Source organism: Suncus etruscus, chromosome 11, assembly GCF_024139225.1.
Source record: "Suncus etruscus isolate mSunEtr1 chromosome 11, mSunEtr1.pri.cur, whole genome shotgun sequence".
NCBI classification, from domain to species: Eukaryota; Metazoa; Chordata; class Mammalia; order Eulipotyphla; family Soricidae; genus Suncus; species Suncus etruscus.
Genome location: NC_064858.1, coordinates 11,508,848 through 11,523,798, shown reverse-complemented (window position 1 = coordinate 11,523,798; position 14,951 = coordinate 11,508,848). Strand labels below are relative to the sequence as shown.

Here is a 14,951-nt window from a genome sequence, read left to right as displayed (position 1 = left end):
CCCATCCCCTGTGGGTGCCAGGGTAAATTCCTGGGCAGGGCCCCTTCTCTCCAAGCCTGAGTTTCCCTGTTGGTGTGTGGGGTACTGAAAGTCTGTAGTGACCCAGGTGGCACTGAAGACCACAGCTTGCGCATGGCTGAGTCCTGAGTACATTCCAGTCAGGTGTCCCTAGCACCTCTGTTCGTATCTGGTCTCATGCTCACCCTTGCTTGTCCATAGGCCCGACGCAGGACCACCACGCAGATGGAGCTGCTGTATGCAGACAGCGAGGGAGTGGCTGATGTGGCAGGCTCTGGAGAGGCTGGTCCGCCCAGCCCCCAGGGCCAGGAGCTGGGTCTGAGGGCTGACGGCAGGGGCTCCAGCCTGTCCCCACGGGAGAAGGAGCTTCCTTCCCCCACCAGCCTCACTGCCAAGACAGGCCTGTAAGTCTGACCTTCCATGGGCTTTTGCACATGTGGCTAAGGACATGGACTCGCCCACTAGAGGCTCTGCATCCATCAGGCCTGGCCCTTGGGAGCCATCAGACTGCGTTCCAAGGGAGGTGGCCATGGGGGCCAAGATGCCGAGTTGGGGAGCTCTCTCCACCTTGTGTGGGTGGGGAAGCCACAGGAGAGCTGTGCTTTGCTCTGTGTTGTGTGCTGTGTATCCTGTGTCCTCTGTGTCCTGTATGCTGCTTGTACCTTTGTGCTGCCTGTGTTGTGTGTGTCCTGTGTGCTGTGTTCTATGTATTGCGTCTTGTGTGCTTGCATGTTCTGTGTTCTACATGTCCTCTGTGTGCTGTGTCCCGTGTCCTGTGTGTGTGCTTGTGTTTTGTGTGCTGTGTGTCCTGTATATTGCATGTGTTCTGTGCGCCATTTGCCCTGCATGCTACATGTATTCTGTGTTGTGTGTCCTGTGTGCTGTGTGAGTGGTCCATCTCCTGGCTCTCCCAGCAGCAAAATCAAGGACTCTTTCCATTTCAGCTCCCGGCAGCCATCGCTGTCAGAGAAGAGGATTCCGGAACCTTCGCCCATTGCCAGGAGGAGGGCAGCTGAGAAAGGAGAGACGGTCAAGGGCAAGGAGCAGAAGCAGTGAGTGTTCCCCAACTTCAGGCCTGAGAGCTGGTCTGCAAGGGTACAGGGCAGCGGGGGACACTGGGCCGTGTGGTGACACAGTGTGGGAATCAGTATGGGGTTACTGGTCAGTGGGAACAGTTGACACTGGGGAGTGTCTGCTCACCTGCCCCTTTTCTTGGTCAGCCTAGCTCTCTTCCTGGCCATATGTGCTTCCATCCCTGGTGGGTGCCCTGGTGCAGGAGAGCTTGCGAGGGTGAGGTGTGCGAGTCTTGTTTCGGAACTTTCTAGAAAGCCTGCAGGAGTTGGTGACCAGCGGCATGCAGCCAGGCAGGGTGCAGTGCTGTTGGTAGTGACACATTGGTCTGGTCTCTCTGTCCATTGTTGCTGCCATGAGGAGCATCCTTCCTCTGGGGTGCAGCCCCCACTTGTAGTGAGGGTCCATAGAAGCGTGCTGTGCCATAGCCAGTGTGGGAGACCTTGCCTGGTCAGTACCTTTTCTGGGAGAAGCTTCTTGCCTGGTGCCCGCATGGTTTCTCTGCGGTGTTGGCTTGGGGGTGTGCTTGCATCTGGCTTCAGTGCCTCCTGCTGCCCCTGTTCCATGCAAAGCTACGTTGGGCTTCTGCACCCCGTGTTCATCTCAGGAAATCATGGGGAGGCCGTAGAGAAGTCATGCCAGGCTCCAGAGGTGCCCCCAGTCCCAATTACCCTGGGTCAGACCCAGATTTCCCTGATGGATCCTTCTCTTCAGTGTCTGCCTCTTCCGTGGCTACTGGAGCCAAGTCCAGGGGAGATGGCACTATTCTTCTGTCTTCAAAGGGCATAAAAAGTAGTTGGGGGATACGTTCTGAATGGCCAGGGCCGAGTTTGTTTCCGGCACCCCCAGTCCTGTGAGTCTGGGCACCACGTGTGATGTTCTCTTCTTTCGCAGTTCAGACTCTGGGACCTCAGAGGCGAGCCTCTCGCCGCCCCCTTCCCCGCCCAGCCGGCCCTGTAACGAGCTGAATGTCTTTAACCGCCTAACTGGGGCTCAGGGAAGTGCAACCACCCCACAGGATAAGTAAGTGGTCCAGGGGCGGGAAGTGGCCCCGGCTTTCCTGAAGCAGAGCCTCAGTTTCTCGTGTTGTGTCTTTGTCCTCACACTCCTCACCTGCCCTGTCATCAGAACCAAAGGAGTTGGGCATTACGTGGTGTTCATGTTTTGGGGGGTGCTCAGCTGCTATGAACAGCCTCTGAGACCCCAGGCTCGGGGTAAGGGAAGGTTGGGGTCCATGACACGAAATTGGAGGTAAACAGTTTCCTTCGGCGAGCCAGAACCCCACTGTCGTCTGCAGTCTGCTTCAGCCATGGGTTGGTGTTGATGATGCTATTGTCGGTGCTGGCTGGTGTCTGAACCCACACAAGTGCTGTTGGGTCCTCTGTCTCCCCACAATACGGCTCTGAGCCTGGGAGAGACCCAGCATTGCTATGAAATGATCCTTGTTGAGATGGTCATATATGTGACCTGCCTGGACAGATGGAGGCTGTGTCCTTTGGCTGTTGTTCTCATGTTGTCTATCCTGTGTCTTCGGGCTGCTGCTCTCATGATGGTCCATCCATGTGTCTGTGACCCACACCCTCTCTTCCCTGCATTTGCTCCATTGGCTGTACCGGGACAGCTGAGTCCATTCTAGTCACCACCCAAAGCTGTACTTGCAGCACTTCGGTGCCCACATACCCATTTCTCTCCATTCCCAGCCATCATTCCAGCTGAGTCCCCTTGGGCCGGCCAGCCCACCTATGGCTCTTGGCATCAGTACTTGCCTTTTCTGTTTTTTTTTTATTATTTTTATTTGGGGGCTACACTCAACAATACTCAGGAGTTACTCCTGGCTCTGTGCTCAGAAATAACTCCTGGCAGGCTTGGGGGACCATATGGGATGCTGGGAATCAAACCTGGGTCGGCCTCCTGTAAGACAAACGCCCTCCCTGCTGTGCTATCGCTCCAGCCCCAGTACTTGCCCTGTCTGAATCCATGGAAGTCCCGCCTGTTAGGGACCCCTAGTAGAAGTACTTTCTGTTTCTAGGATAGGTGAGCATCTAAGGTCGTTACTCTCAGTTACTGCACTTTGTGCAGTGTGGCAGCATCCTGTCTGGAGCAAAAGCAGGTGCAGGGAAGCGAACAAAGATCAGGGAAGGGCAGTGGTTGGGTGAGCGGCTCACTGCTCCAGGTGTGCAGAGACCCTGCCATTTGGGCAGAGAGCATGAAGGGAAAGTCGTGGACTGGCCATCTGCCTGAAGAAGCCTGTTTCTTACTATACTGTGCAGCTAACCCAGAGCTGTTCTCATGTTCTTCCTCTCCTGTAGATGTAAAAAAACAATTCTTGTTTTTCAGAGCTTTACAGCACAGCCTCTGTCTCCCACTCTGTGCCCAGAGCACTCCCATGGCTTTTTGGGGCACAACTTCATCTGAGCAGATTCTCAGACTTAGGAGACAAGAAATGGGCCGCACTTTCATGTGATCCCTTAAAAACTGGTGTTTACCTTCTGCCCGTGGTCTTCTCTCTATAGTTTTGTGCATCCTGATTGCAGAAGGTTTCTTGGCCCCTTACAGCCTCAGTCTGTTTATTTTCAACAAGGGGGTTTGCTTTGTTGAGTTAGTAATAGATTATAAATTTAGGGCAGGATTTGTGAGAAGAAAAGCTGGAGAAGATAAGCTGGAGAAAGACACTAGCTCCCAGAAAGAACTAGAAGGTGAAAGGGATTTAACAGCACAGATATTGGTGCAGAGACACTGGTTCTGAAATTTTAACTGTGAAGGCACAGGATAACTGTGTGCCAAGGATACGGACCCTGTACCTCATTTCTGTCTGTCTCATTCTCCCAATCATTATCCTTCTGCCACCCCTCCACCTGGCCTTGTGCTGCTGAAATCAGCAGCCAACTAGCCTCCTCTCCCCTGAGTATGGCACTTGTGGGGAGCTCTCACCATTCCCAGTTTGCACGCACAGAGCTGGGTGCCTGCCTTTGTTGACTTTGTTGATGCTTTTGCATTTAGTTCTGTGTTTTAGCTCAACAGTGGACCCAAAAGGGGAAGAAACATAAGTGGAATGTTCCCTGTTCTGAATTTCTCCTGGGGATTGAGGGGCCTGGGGACAGTCAGCTGTCCTCACAAACAGCCAACATAAGATTGCAAATGCATGAAGTGTTGTTGGCAATCCAGGATCTATTTCTCCTGATATGAGCAGTCTGGGCTGAGAAGGTGTTGGAACCAAGAGAAGCGATTTCAGCCCCAGCACCTGACCTTCCCTAGTGCCTCACAAATATGACCCCAGTAGCCAGGTCTGAGCTGTGGGTTTGTGGAGTCGTAATGAATTAGGGCATGACCGAAGGTCCTGCTGCATTATTCAGGGCAACTGTCCTTTGAAAAGTGGCTCAGCCTACGTTCTGGCTGCAATCTGGTCTTTTCCTCTGCAGCCCACTGCCAGAGCATGTGTGCATGTGTTTGTGCAGATTTACATGTGTAAGCATGTGAGTGGAATGTGATCACACATGGGAGTGTTGTGTGAGTTGGGGAGTGCAAACATGTTAGCCTGCAGATGTACAACATGCATGTGTGTCCAGGCCCCATTCTCGCCTTACTTCACAATGTGGGTATCAGGTGGCAGAACTGGGCTTTTGTACCTTAGTGGTTCTAACTCCCACTAAGTGATTCTTATACAGATTCTGTAGCAAAAAGGCAGCTACACTCGCTGGGCACCCTCACCTACTGGCACCTTGCCTGGTGCTGCTGGGATTTGCCTATTCATCAGCTCCTACTGAGCACTAGAGATGTGTGTGCAGAGGAGATATAGTGTGCAGAGATGGGATGTTTGTGCAAAGATGGTATACAGATGAGGACCTGACTGCACCTCCTTCTCCTGGACAGGAGCAGCAATCCTCATAGGACTATGTCCCTTTTCTCTGCCTGTGCCCATTGTGCTCTGAGGTGTGGGGCAGTTGGTGGTTCGGTTGTTGTCTGCAACTGCCTCTGCTATTGTGACTTTAGCAGGACAACTGCACTCATGCCAGACTCTCTACTGGTCTCCTGGGCAAAGGCATTCGTGGGTGCAGCAGGGCTGGGTAGCCACTCCCTCCTGGGCAGCCAAGCAGGAGAGCTGTCATGTGTGTGTCAGATTTGTCACACAAAGGAGGCTCTGTCTCCTCCAGCCCTTCCCACTCAGGGCTTGCCGGACACCTGTCAGAGACTAACACTGTGACCATGGGTCTTTCCTGTCTGTGCACAAGAAAACTTTCTTAGATGTCTATAGGATGGGGACAGGATTTCTTACTTTTGTTTTGGGTCATACCTGGCAGCGCTCAGGGTTGCTCCTGGCTCTGCGCTCAGAAATCCCTCCTGACTGGCATGGGGGACCATTGGGATGCCAGGATTCGAACTACCTTCCGTCTTGTATCTGTTGCTTGCAAGGCAAACACCCTACCACTGTGCTATCTCTCAACCACCGGGACAGGACTTCTTGATCATGTGTCCATGACCTTATTGAGCTCACATATCATTAAGGGCCTACACTCTCTCTGAGATTCAGTGAGAAATCTCCTGACCTCTAGTTTCTAAACCTGCTTCCTGGGCAACAAAGCTCCAAGATGGTGCAACCATCTCTGAGATCAAGGCCATTTTCCTTGGTTTTGTCAGATCATTGCGCCATCTGGTCTGGCCATGGTTCATTCTAGGGTGTTCACCTTCAGGGCCATCCTTCATTGCTCCTTGGCCCAAACTTGCACCAGGCTCTTCTGTGGAATTGGGATGCCTGGATCTTGGCCCTGCAGGAACGATTTCCATAACTGCATCAAGGTCCTTCAGGGCTGCCTTTGTTCAAGCACATGATGGCTGCAGCATAGATAATCCCTAGGGCCTGTCAGGCATGCATAGTGCGTAAGTTTCTCAACTCCATGTCTCCCCCCACCAGGGGCATCATCAACCCATCTCCTGCGGCCAGAGGTGCCCGTGGGGTCCCGCTCCAGTGCGTGCAGGTGGCCGAGGGCCACACGAAGGCTGTGCTCTGCGTGGACAGCACCGATGATCTCCTCTTCACTGGCTCTAAAGGTGGGACAGGGATAAGGCCTGGCATCTGGCAACCTTCATTGGTCTGGTGCTGGGACAGAGTTAGAAGTGGCCTTGCTATGTGGAAAGAGGTGGGGTCTTAGGAGAGGATTTGCATCTACTGGAGGAGGAGAGGGGGAATGCCAGGGACTAGGCTGGCTGCAGGTGCCTCGAGGAGGTGCAGGGGCAGACCCAGAAAGAAGCAGAAACTGGTGGTTATCCATAGGTAGAGAGCAGAGTTGGTGTGGGCGAGTTGGAACAGGAAAGAAAATGAGTCAGAGGAACAGAACCAGGAGGGGTTTGCACACAGGGCTGTGATGGGATGTGGTTCTGGAGGCTAGGCTTGGTGGGACCCTTTGGAATTTCAGGGTATGTAGGTGAGGCCCCTGTTGCATAAACCACTCTTGAGAAAGCCCAGTGACTACAATTGAGTCATTCTCTGGACAGCCCAGTAGCAAAACAGCACAATGTTTAGGGTTGATAAAAGCATGTCTACCAGAGTCCATCGGTCAGGAGGTATGTAGGGCTGTGGGTATAGATAAGAGGTAATGTAGGCAGAACTTTCCAGAATGCAGATCTGGATTCAGAGGCAATTGGACGCCAGGATCCTCAATGTGACTTGGTCTCACACTTCCGTTGTCCTTGGATCCTGGACAGGCTGGACCTGTCTGGTTCTGGGGACTACCTGATTCCTCCCAGGGTCCTCTGGGTCTTCTCTGTGGACCCTCCCAGCTACCCATGATGTCATATATTTCAGATCGTACCTGTAAGGTGTGGAACCTAGTGACCGGCCAGGAGATTATGTCTTTGGGTGGCCACGCCAACAACGTGGTGTCTGTGAAATACTGCACCTACACCAGCCTGGTCTTCACTGTGTCCACGTCCTACGTGAAGGTGTGGGACATCAGAGACTCTGCCAAGTGTCTCTGGACACTGACGTGAGTGCCAAGACCCAGGCCTTAGGGGATACCAAGGCAGCCACGGGACCGGGGCCTGTGTCCCACTCCGAACCCCAGGCTGACTCACGCTCTGTGCTTTCTTGTTCAGGTCTTCTGGCCAGGTCACTCTTGGGGATGCCTGTGCTTCTAACACCAGCCGCACAGCTGCCCTTCCCTCTGGGGAGAACCAGATCAACCAGATTGCCCTGAACCCCACAGGCACTTTCCTCTATGCTGCGTCAGGCAACACTGTCCGCATGTGGGACCTGAAGAGGTAGAGCACTGGGGAGGCCATCTACACTGCACATGTGTGGGCATAATGAGCCAGGAAACATGTGAGCCCATGAGGGCCAGGACATGCATAAACTAATGGGAGTCAAGACATGTATGGGCACATGGGAGTCAGGACACTTGGGCATATGAATCAGGACACATAGACTTAATGGAGTCAGAACACATGTGGACATGAGTTGGGGCATGTGGACACACAGCAGTCACTTGTGGGCACATGGCATGTAGACACATGAGTTGGGGCACATGTGTAAGTGCATGGGAGTCGGGACACATGGGAGTTGCACATATGGGCACAGGAGTAGGACACAAATATGGGCATACTGGGAGCTGTGCATGTGTAGGTATGAGGACACCTAGGACAGTCAGGTGTCCAGCCTGGTGGGGTGCACTTGGCTCTGGGCTCCTGCATGGACATTCTCAGCCCTCTGAGGCCTCACTCAATCCCTCCAAGACCTTGGGAAGAGATTGTTTTTGTGAGTCCTCTCAAGCATCTTAGCTTCATTTCATTCATGATTACATTGGTCTTATCTTCGGAGTATCTCACCCCTCTGAGCACACTTCTTTCTTTTTTGTTCAAGGTTTCAGTCGACTGGGAAGTTGACGGGCCACTTGGGCCCCGTGATGTGCCTTACCGTTGATCAAATTTCCAACGGACAAGACCTGATTCTCACTGGCTCCAAGGACCACTACATCAAAGTGCGTATGAGGGATCTGTGTTGGCTGGGGCGAGGGCTGGACTGAGGGTGAGTGTGTGAACTGGGGCCCATCTTACTCCTATTTCTTGGTTCTCATGGATTTGGGGCCATGCCCTACTGTGCTCAGGGGCTGCTCATGCTGCTTGGAGTTGTGTTTGGAGGTACTGGAACTCACGGTGCAAGCATCTGCTTAGCTGTTGAGTGTCTCTTTAGCCTCATTCACTGTTCTGATCCTCTTGTTCAGTTGTGCATGTTCTATGTTTTCTGGAACAGAGTTTGGAGGGATTTCAAAGAAAGTTCATCTCTGGCAGTAAAGCAGTCTCTCAGCTAGGCAGCACTGAGGGGTGAGCAGTAAGAGGTGTGAGCACTGAGACATGAGTACTAAGGCATGAGCAGCATAGCACTGGAGCCTGTGCAGTATTAGCACTGTAGCATTGGGCCATGAACTTTGTCTTGGGAAGCCCTGCCGTGCCCAGTGTAGTAGTGTTGGACAAAAGTAGGGCAGCGTTCATGGGCATGAGTGTCAGTTGGGTATGATCAGAGGCACTACAAGTGCTCCGCCCTGGAGACATATTCCCTCTACATCGATTCTACACAGAGAGGGAACTTGTCCACCTGTGAGCTCCACACATGTGTGAGCGGAGAGACCCATGGGGCTAACAAGTGTGCATGCATGCATGTGTATGTATGTGTGTGTTTGTGTGTATGTGTGTGTGGATCCTAGGCCTGTCAGCTCTTAGCTGCTCCCCTGACATGCACGGGGCCTGTTCTCTGCTTGGCTCAGATGTTCGATGTCACTGAAGGGGCACTCGGGACCGTGAGCCCCACTCACAACTTCGAGCCGCCCCACTACGACGGCATTGAGGCACTCACCGTGCATGGGGACCACCTGTTCAGTGGCTCCCGCGATACTGGCATCAAAAAGTGGGATTTAGCGCAGAAAGACCTTCTTCAGGTAGGTAGGCCTTGGTGGGGGCTGGGACCTGTGTCCTGGGGCTGTTCCTAGGGACACTCTCTCACATGGACAATTTGCTCCATGGACACTGTCTTTAATGGACACTAATGGACACTCTCTTGGGGACACTGTCTCATGGACACTCTCCCAGGGACACTTTCATTGACAACCTTCCCCATGTACTCTTTCCCCTCTGGATACTCACATGGATACTGTCCCAGGGGCACCTTCTCCCATGAACACCCTCTTGGAAAGTTGTTTTGGCTCTCCCTAGGAAGCAGCATTGTAGACACTGAGGTTGTACTGATTTGGGGGTATTATAGTCCTCAAGATCTCTCTAGGTGCCTCCCTCTGTACCCCTTTTTTTCTCTCTCTTTCTCAGCAAGTCCCCAATGCTCATAAGGACTGGGTGTGTGCCCTGGGCATTGTGCCTGGGTCCCCAACACTGGTCAGTGGCTGCAGGGGTGGCCTGCTAAAGCTGTGGGATGTGGACACCTTTGCGCCCATCGGTGAAGTCAAGGGCCACGACAGCCCCATCAACGCCATCTGCACGAATATGACCCATGTCTTCACTGCTGCTGAGTACGTCCAATCAGGGCTCACTGGTTGCTGTTGGGGGATAAGAGGGACTGTGTGTGTGGCCAAAAGATGGCTGATGTGGGGGGACGCAGCTGCACTGCCCTGTGTGTTCGTTTCTGGGATCAAATCTCAGAGTCTGTCCTGCCCATAGCCTGGCATCTCCTCCCAGCCTCTTGGTCCACGTCTTGTAGGGATCTGGGGTGCCATGAGCTGCCTGCCTCCTGGTCTCCCTCAAACTCTGCAACACATATGCCCGGGAAAGCAAGGGGGCAATGATGGCATGAGGGCTACTGCCCCTGAGTGCGTGCACTGGGGTCCTGGGCCACAATGCCTACCTCTACTCTCACTCCTTCTCTTTTGTCCTTTGCAGTGATCGGACCGTGAGAATTTGGAAGGCTCGTGGAGTACAGGATTCTCAGATGTCTGACTCCGGGGATGCAGGGGATGATGGGGCATGTGCCTGATGCTGGCCAAGGCTGAGCTGGCTGTGGAATTGTCGCTCCTGTCAGGAGAGTCACTGCATCCATCTGGGTCCAGCTCCATCCATGGAGACTAGTAAAGCTATGGTGTCCGCGCTTGCCTACTCCTGGCTGTGTCTGTCCTGGTTCTGAGCGCCTGTGCTGCTGGGTAGGACCCCAGGGGAGTCCAGTGTGTGTCTGTCCCAGTCAGAGAAGTCCTTGCAGTAGCAGCAGCACTGAACCTTGTCCTTTCTGGTACCTCTTCATGTGCTCCTCACATAGGAGGTCCTGACTGGCCTTGTGTGTGGCCTTCTCATTACCTCTTGTGCCCAGGCCTCAAGCTATGGGAGGTGACAAATGTGGGGGGCACTGCTGACCTTCTAAGTCTGCTGGGCCCCTGCAGAGCTCATGTGAGGTTCCAACGCTTCTTGCAGCTGCCTGTCCTGCCAAGCCCATGCCTGGGCACCAATGTCCCCAGTGTCCTTAGTGCCGCGTTCGTGTGTGGTGGAAAATGTCATGAATGTCCTAGCATATATTTTGGTCTATTTTCCTATATGAAGTGGTTTCTATTTCCACATTTTAATTTCATTTTTATTTAACAATAGTATTTCCTGGCCCTTGGGAGTGTGTTTTGTTTGTTTGTTTATATGCTGCTAAGTCTATTTTAAATACACGACATGAGTAGATCTTGGGGGCTGTGAGAGAGAGAAAGAGAGAGAGCTGGGTTGTTTGATGGGAAAGCTCTGTAAATAGACTGTAAAGAGAAAAATGTCTTGCATTGAAACTGAATCAGGTTTTTAAAATGCTGTTGACTGGATTTTGCAAAAGGATGTATAATTTATCTGTTGCCTCTGAGTATTAATTTGTAAATTCTGCCAATTTAATTGTATGTAGATGGTTTAACATTTGAAAATATTGTCATGTGATTTCCCCCCCACCTGAAAATATTTGCTTGTAAATGAACGCTTAGCTAGGGCTTAAATAAACCTGTTGCTCTGGACCCTTTTTGTTCTCTTGTTCTTTTTTCAAATCATGTAAAGCATTAGCTTCTCTGATCAGCACATACAGATATTGTCTATCTTTGCTCTCTCAACAGGAAGTACTCTGGTGAAGTCGAAAGCATGACCATATTTTGCTGAGCCAGGAGATACTTGAACGAATGAAATCAAACACAGAATTTAGAGATTTGAACAGAGGTGGTCACATTGGAAAGTCTAGTCACTCGGTACCATCCTTGGGTACTGGCCTGAGAGGAAGGGGTGTGTGTGCCAGTATACATGTGCATACATTGTGTGTGTGTGTGTGTGTGTGTGTGTGTGTGTGTGTGTGTGTGTGTGTGTGTGTGTGTGTGTGTGTGAAGGCTGGAGCTGCAAGAGCCTCCCAGTCTGTGATCTGACCTAATTCAGGTGACAGATTGTTGCTCTATCAGTAGTTTCTATTGCCCAGCCCTTCTGCTGTCCTGTGTGTTGCCTTCACAGAAAACATTTGAGTCACTTTAACAAAAGGTTTACCCCAGAAGGAATTAGGCTTTATGGTAAACCATTCTGGTCCTAGAGGAAGATCTTTTGAGACCCAGGACCCAGTGGAATGGTTGAAACTGTCTCCATACATAACATCCATTTGCTTAGTTACCTACCACCACTGCTGGGGTCGGGGACACACATTATGTCAAAACCCAGCCCTTGCATGGGCCTGACCAGAGGCTCTGAGTGGAAACATCGAGATCCTGGGGTCTGGCTGAGTGTCTCAGTGGCAGCAGTTCTGGCTCTCTCCAGCCCTTGATATAAGCAATGGGGAGGTGGGTCTTGGGCACACGTAGGGGGTCCCCTGGTTTCATTATATGCCAGGGGCCAGGGTCAACCTTTTCATGCAGGGCTCACCAGAGCTGTCCCAAGAGTGGTGGCCCCACTCACATAGGAGGGAAATAGAATTCAGCTAATGTGGCTGTGAGCTGAACAAAGGGCAGGTCCTGGGCATAGTGCTTAGGGTTTCACTCACCCTTATCTTTATCACTCAGCCCTGCATCCATCATTCATCTCTCTCACCCATCACTCACCCTTGTACCCATTAATCACCTCTCTTCTCTGCACCCATCACTCACTACTAACCCCTGCAATCATCACTCACCATTCACCCCTGCACCCATCACCCATTGTTGGAGTAACTGGTTTTCACTCTATTCAGGATAATTCTTTGCTTGTGCTTGTCACTCTTGGATTGGAAGTACTTCTGGATTGGTCCCTTACCTTTACCTGTTGTCCAGCCATGGGGGTGGTCCTTCTCTTCCCAATAAAGACCTCGGGTCTCAGGGATAAGCCACTTGTGCTTTCAGTTTCCACAACTAGTGTATCTGCCTACTAGTGTCTTTTGCTAGTGAGTGGAAAGCTTGTGGTAGAAGTTTCCTGAACTTGTTTCATTCTCTTCAACCTTGTGTGAATTATTTCCTGTGTCAGTGTTTGCTTCCAGACCCATGCTCCACAATCCCTCAGGATTGGAGCATGAGGCTTCTGCTTCACCTGGCACCCAGAATAAGGACATTATCTACAACTGGTGAAATGTTTTCTGGGGTGATTTTGTGGTTAATCAAGTGGATAATTCCACCTTGGATAAAGAATCTAGTTCCTATTTGGTTCAAAGTTATGACAATGGCTTGGCTTTGGGTTGAGGGACCCTGGCCTTTCTTCACATATATTGCTACTCTCTTTACTCCAATGACCAATATAAAATATACCAAAGTAGTATTTACATATTGGTCATTCTAGTATTGATCCTAATTGGCATTATAATTTATGTGTACTGTGCAATGCACAGGCCAAGCTTTCTGAAATGACGCCAACTTCAGAAAACAAAAGTGCTTTTCCAGTAGTGATATGTGCTCAAGCCAAAAGCCCTGAGGCTGGTAACTTGCCATCCACCACTGGTGATAGGCCAGAGGAATTGCCAGTGCTGAGATTAATATACCAGATGAAACAATTGCCAAAAATGAGCCATCAATAGTCCCCATGGATGGTGAGTCTAAAAGTGGGTTCATAGGGACGGCATGGTGGCGCTAGAGGTAAGGTGTCTGCCTTGCCAACGCTAGCCTAGGACAAACCTCGGTTCGATCCCCTGGCATCCCATATGGTCCCCCAAGTCAGGAACGACTTCTGAGCGCATTGCCAGGAGTAACCCCTGAGCATTACCGGGTGTGGCCCAAAAACCAAAAAAAAAAAAAAAAAGTGGGTTCATACTATTACCCCCACTCCTCCACTACAACTCTGTAGAGCATGCATCCAGAACTGGCTCCCTCCCATCAGGAAAACAACGAAACTCCAATTTATGTGGATTTAAAAATGGAATCTCTTCGTCAATTTAAGAAGGTGTGCTCATGGTATGGTTCATTTTTTTGTTTTATGTTGAGTTCCTTACTACCTAGAGTGAAGGTGAGTGGTGGACTTTAATACTATTACTAAGACCTGCCTCAGGTTTTTTTTTTGTGTGTGTGTGTGTGGTTTTTGGGTCACACCCGGCTGTGCTCAGGGGTTATTCCTGGCTCCAGGCTCAGAAATTGCTCCTGGCAGGCACGGGGAGACCATATGGGATGCTGGGATTCGAACCGATGACCTCGTGCATGAAAGGCAAATGCCTTACCTCCATGCTATCTCTCTGGCCCTGTGCTTCAGTTTTCAATAATAAAATATATGGTTTTCTGACAGACAGAGCTAAAACCAAACTTAATAACCTAGGTCATTCCCTTGCTCACTTCGACAGCAAATATACTAAAATTGGAATGATGCAGACAAGATTAGGATGACCCCTGTGCAAGAATAACATAGGTCATTCTTGAAGGATGGTTGCAGGAATTCAGTTGTCTTATAAACTTTTGATAGTAGAAGGTGCTTTTTTGAACCTCCATAATCAGAGTCAGAGAGATTGCATTGTGTACTTGAGGCCAAGACCTAATCATCCAGTTTTGGGAAACAGGTCAGGAGCCAATCTCAGGCCCCACAAAATCAGGAAACCTTTTTGTCAACAATTTAGCTTCTCAGCCTGGGCTAAGAGCGCTGCAAACCATATACTCATTAAAGTCTGCTATTCAGGAATCTGTGCCCTGGGTATTCACTACCCTGAAAAAAAATGACAACAATATATGCCTAGTGCCCTTACAAGTTAAGACCTGGCATAAAAGTGCCAATTTCTTCAGGAAATATGGGTTTGATAATGGGGTGAAGTAGTATGACTATTAAAGATATTTCTGTTCATCTGGGAATTATAGAATCTGACCATGTTGGAGAAATAATAGTTATTCCCATGCCTACAGTTTAGACTGTAAAAAGGGCTAAAACATAGCTCAAGCATTATTAATTCTATATATTATGCCTGGCAGATCAGACTTCTCAGGAAAGGAAGTTTTGGAAATACAAATTCTGGAGCTCCTATTAACCCTTTAATAACCTTTACTGCTAAGCTTAAAGAAGAATGCTAATGTTAACCCTTGAAACTCAGGGCAAGAAATGTGAAGGCATGTTTGACTCATACATAGAGATATCTGTGATACCTTTACAACACTGTCCCCATAATTGGACCTTGCAAGATATACAATACAGTTTGGAAAGAATAGGTGGTGTTTTGCCTTCATCATCTGTCTGACAGAGCTCAATACTTTTTAAAAGGCGTAAGAACAAAAGGTCAAAAAAAGCTGCCTTTTTTTTTTTTTTAATCATATGTGTCTCCAATTTTCTTGAACTTCGGGGGGTGGAACTTGCACAGACACTGGGTGCTGAATAACAATACTTCACTCAACCCCATCTCAGATTACCAGCTCAGATAGTTCACAAACCCACTCAAGCCACCCCCCTCCAGCCTAAAGTTATTGTATAACAGTAACTCTATGATAGTCAATCATAGGCAAGAAGCACTG

At 50.2% G+C, this 14,951-nt stretch overlaps 1 protein-coding gene and 1 non-coding gene across 11 annotated transcripts in view; both read left to right on the top strand.

Moving 5' to 3' along the window:
• The window catches only part of KIF21A (kinesin family member 21A), a 62,237-nt gene extending 51,186 nt beyond the window's left edge, over window positions 1–11,051 (top strand). For 9 of the 10 annotated variants that reach the window (XM_049783769.1, XM_049783768.1, XM_049783767.1 and 6 more), the window contains 10 exons: window positions 220–422; window positions 963–1,070; window positions 1,984–2,112; window positions 5,999–6,135; window positions 6,890–7,070; window positions 7,180–7,344; window positions 7,943–8,060; window positions 8,844–9,014; window positions 9,397–9,596; window positions 9,964–11,051. In XM_049783769.1, coding sequence (XP_049639726.1) covers window positions 220–422; window positions 963–1,070; window positions 1,984–2,112; window positions 5,999–6,135; window positions 6,890–7,070; window positions 7,180–7,344; window positions 7,943–8,060; window positions 8,844–9,014; window positions 9,397–9,596; window positions 9,964–10,057 — 1,506 coding nt within the window. In that variant the 3' untranslated portion in view covers window positions 10,058–11,051. The remainder of the gene's footprint in view (window positions 1–219; window positions 423–962; window positions 1,071–1,983; window positions 2,113–5,998; window positions 6,136–6,889; window positions 7,071–7,179; window positions 7,345–7,942; window positions 8,061–8,843; window positions 9,015–9,396; window positions 9,597–9,963) is intronic. The other variant, XM_049783770.1, reaches the window with a different exon arrangement.
• Window positions 11,052–13,785: 2,734 nt separating this feature from the next.
• On the top strand, window positions 13,786–13,896 carry LOC126023744 (U6 spliceosomal RNA). The gene has a single exon (XR_007500817.1). It is a non-coding gene; the product is annotated as a U6 spliceosomal RNA (small nuclear RNA).
• Window positions 13,897–14,951: the final 1,055 nt, after the last annotated feature.